Below are 2,290 nucleotides of genomic sequence, written 5' to 3' on the forward strand. Positions count from 1 at the left end.
CTATATGTGAAAGTATGGTTGTCGATAAAATCAATTTTGTCTCAAGGTGCTATATTGAAAAGTATGTACGTAGAGATGATGAAGTGGCAAGAAACAATACTATTTGTCAACCAACCAACCAAGGGAGAATTGGTCAGAATTGTGAATATGGAAAAGGTTGAGGAGCGAATTAGCAAACCTTTGCAGTGCAACGCGTTGAAGGTAGCGGACATGAGTGACCATGAAACATTCTCTCGCAGTTTCTATTACACACACTATATATATATATATATATGCATGATCGATCATTTCATAATCATCTTGCTAACATTCATATATTATTTTCTGAAATTCAATCATCAATCAACACTTACATGGCTTATAGAATTGTTGTTACAATATTGGTGCTGCTAGTCACAATATGTGATGCACAGTTGTCTTCTACATTTTACGACACTACATGCCCCGATGCACTAACCACCATTAGAACTGCCATTCGTACAGCTGTCTCTAAAGAGCGTCGCATGGCTGCATCTCTCATTCGCCTTCATTTTCATGACTGCTTTGTGCAGGGCTGTGATGCATCCATTTTGCTAGATGACAGTACCACAATCGAGAGCGAAAAGACTGCACTTCCAAATCTTAACTCAGCAAGAGGATTTCAAGTCATTGATAATGCAAAATCACAGGTAGAGAAAGTATGTCCCGGAGTTGTGTCTTGTGCAGACATAGTAGCTGTAGCCGCACGTGATGCATCATTCGCTGTAAGTTTACAATTTGCATTGCATGCTTATTAATAATTTCATGACTATATATTAATAATTTCATATTTACAATTACAGGTAGGTGGTCCATCATGGACAGTGAAACTTGGAAGAAGAGATTCTACTACGGCAAGCAAAAGTTTGGCCAATACGGACCTTCCATTCTTTACCGACGATCTTCAAACTCTTATATCTAAATTTACTATTAAAGGTCTCACTGCCAAAGACATGGTTGCTCTATCTGGTAAATTTATTACTAGTTTCAAACATCCATATTTTCATATTTGCTTATATTAATCAATTTCATTTTAACTAACTTAGGTGCCCACACAATCGGACAAGCTCAATGCTTTACATTTCGTGATAGGATATACAACAATGCAAGTGACATAGATGCTGGATTCGCTACCACTCGCCAACGTGGTTGTCCATCTTCCAGTTCCACTTCAAACAATCAGAAGTTGGCAGCACTCGACTTGGTCACACCAAATTCTTTTGACAACAACTACTTTAAGAATTTAATTCAAAAGAAGGGTCTTCTACAATCAGACCAAGTTCTTTTCAGCGGTGGATCTACGGATTCTATCGTTTCTCAATACAGCCAAAATCCTACCGCTTTTAAATCTGATTTTGCAGCTTCTATGATAAACATGGGAGATATTCAACCATTAACAGGATCCGCCGGAATCATTAGACGTATCTGCAGTGCTGCCAACTAATTCTACACATTCTTTCTTTCTTTATCACAAACAATCCATTGATATTCATTAAATGGTCTGTTTCAATATTTTATAATTAAATTAATTATTTTATTTATTTTTGTTCTTGTGTAATCAATTGTAAAGTGTTAAATGATTATCTTTTGTTATAATTTTATTATATACAAATGTATTTCTAGATGATCAAAAGGATTTTCATATCTCATATGATGAATGGGTCTAAATGGAGAAACTCAACATATATTGAGAGATGTTCTAAAGAGTCATTGTTTCAAATATGCAATTTTTATATTTATCAGAATGATTAATTTGCAAACATCTATGTATAAGAAAAATTAATATTGATCAATTTGATTTTAACTTAAGTTAGCCCAAAACAGAACAAGTTCAATGCTTTACATTTCGTGACATAGTATATAACGCAAGTGATACAGATGTTGGATTTGCTAACACTCTTATGTGAAAGCTTGAATTTTGATTTCAAAGTTGAAAGTGTGAAATCTTGCTCTATAAAACAAATGAGAATTTGTTATTAGTCTCAAATCTTGTTCTTTGTATGATTTACATGGATGCTTTTTATGTGCATAAATGGAGTGTTTTTCAGAGCTTAGATATTTTACACTCGATTAAACCTTTGTCAGTACCAACTAAATCTAATATGCAATTTTCAAACTTGGTATCCCCAATAGTTCGTGGAATAGAAAAGTTTCCTGAATCTTTTCACTTTTAGGGCATGGTCTGAGTGAGAGACAAAACATTCTGGCCCATTTTGGCTTTTACAAATAAATGCATAGGTGGAATGAAAGTTGAAACGTTTTGTCTCATGTT

The 2,290-nt window shown here is 34.4% G+C and overlaps 1 protein-coding gene across 1 annotated transcript; it reads left to right on the forward strand.

The window, feature by feature from the left end:
- Positions 1-353: 353 nt before the first annotated feature.
- On the forward strand, positions 354-1,722 carry LOC127107405 (lignin-forming anionic peroxidase). The gene is made up of 3 exons (XM_051044680.1): positions 354-743; positions 822-987; positions 1,065-1,722. Exons 1-3 carry the CDS (start codon positions 354-356, stop codon positions 1,460-1,462), a joined length of 954 nt encoding a protein of 317 aa, XP_050900637.1. The 3' UTR covers positions 1,463-1,722.
- The last annotated feature ends 568 nt before the right edge of the window (positions 1,723-2,290 follow it).

Source organism: Lathyrus oleraceus, chromosome 7, assembly GCF_024323335.1.
Source record: "Lathyrus oleraceus cultivar Zhongwan6 chromosome 7, CAAS_Psat_ZW6_1.0, whole genome shotgun sequence".
NCBI lineage: Eukaryota > Viridiplantae > Streptophyta > Magnoliopsida > Fabales > Fabaceae > Lathyrus > Lathyrus oleraceus.

Coding starts and splice junctions, on each gene's coding strand:
- LOC127107405 (XM_051044680.1), top strand. CDS start 354: ATGGCTTATAGAATTGTTGTTACAATATTGGTGCTGCTAGTCACAATA. Junction 744..821: donor CACGTGATGCATCATTCGCT/GTAAGTTTACAA, acceptor TTACAATTACAG/GTAGGTGGTCCATCATGGAC. Junction 988..1,064: donor AGACATGGTTGCTCTATCTG/GTAAATTTATTA, acceptor TAACTAACTTAG/GTGCCCACACAATCGGACAA.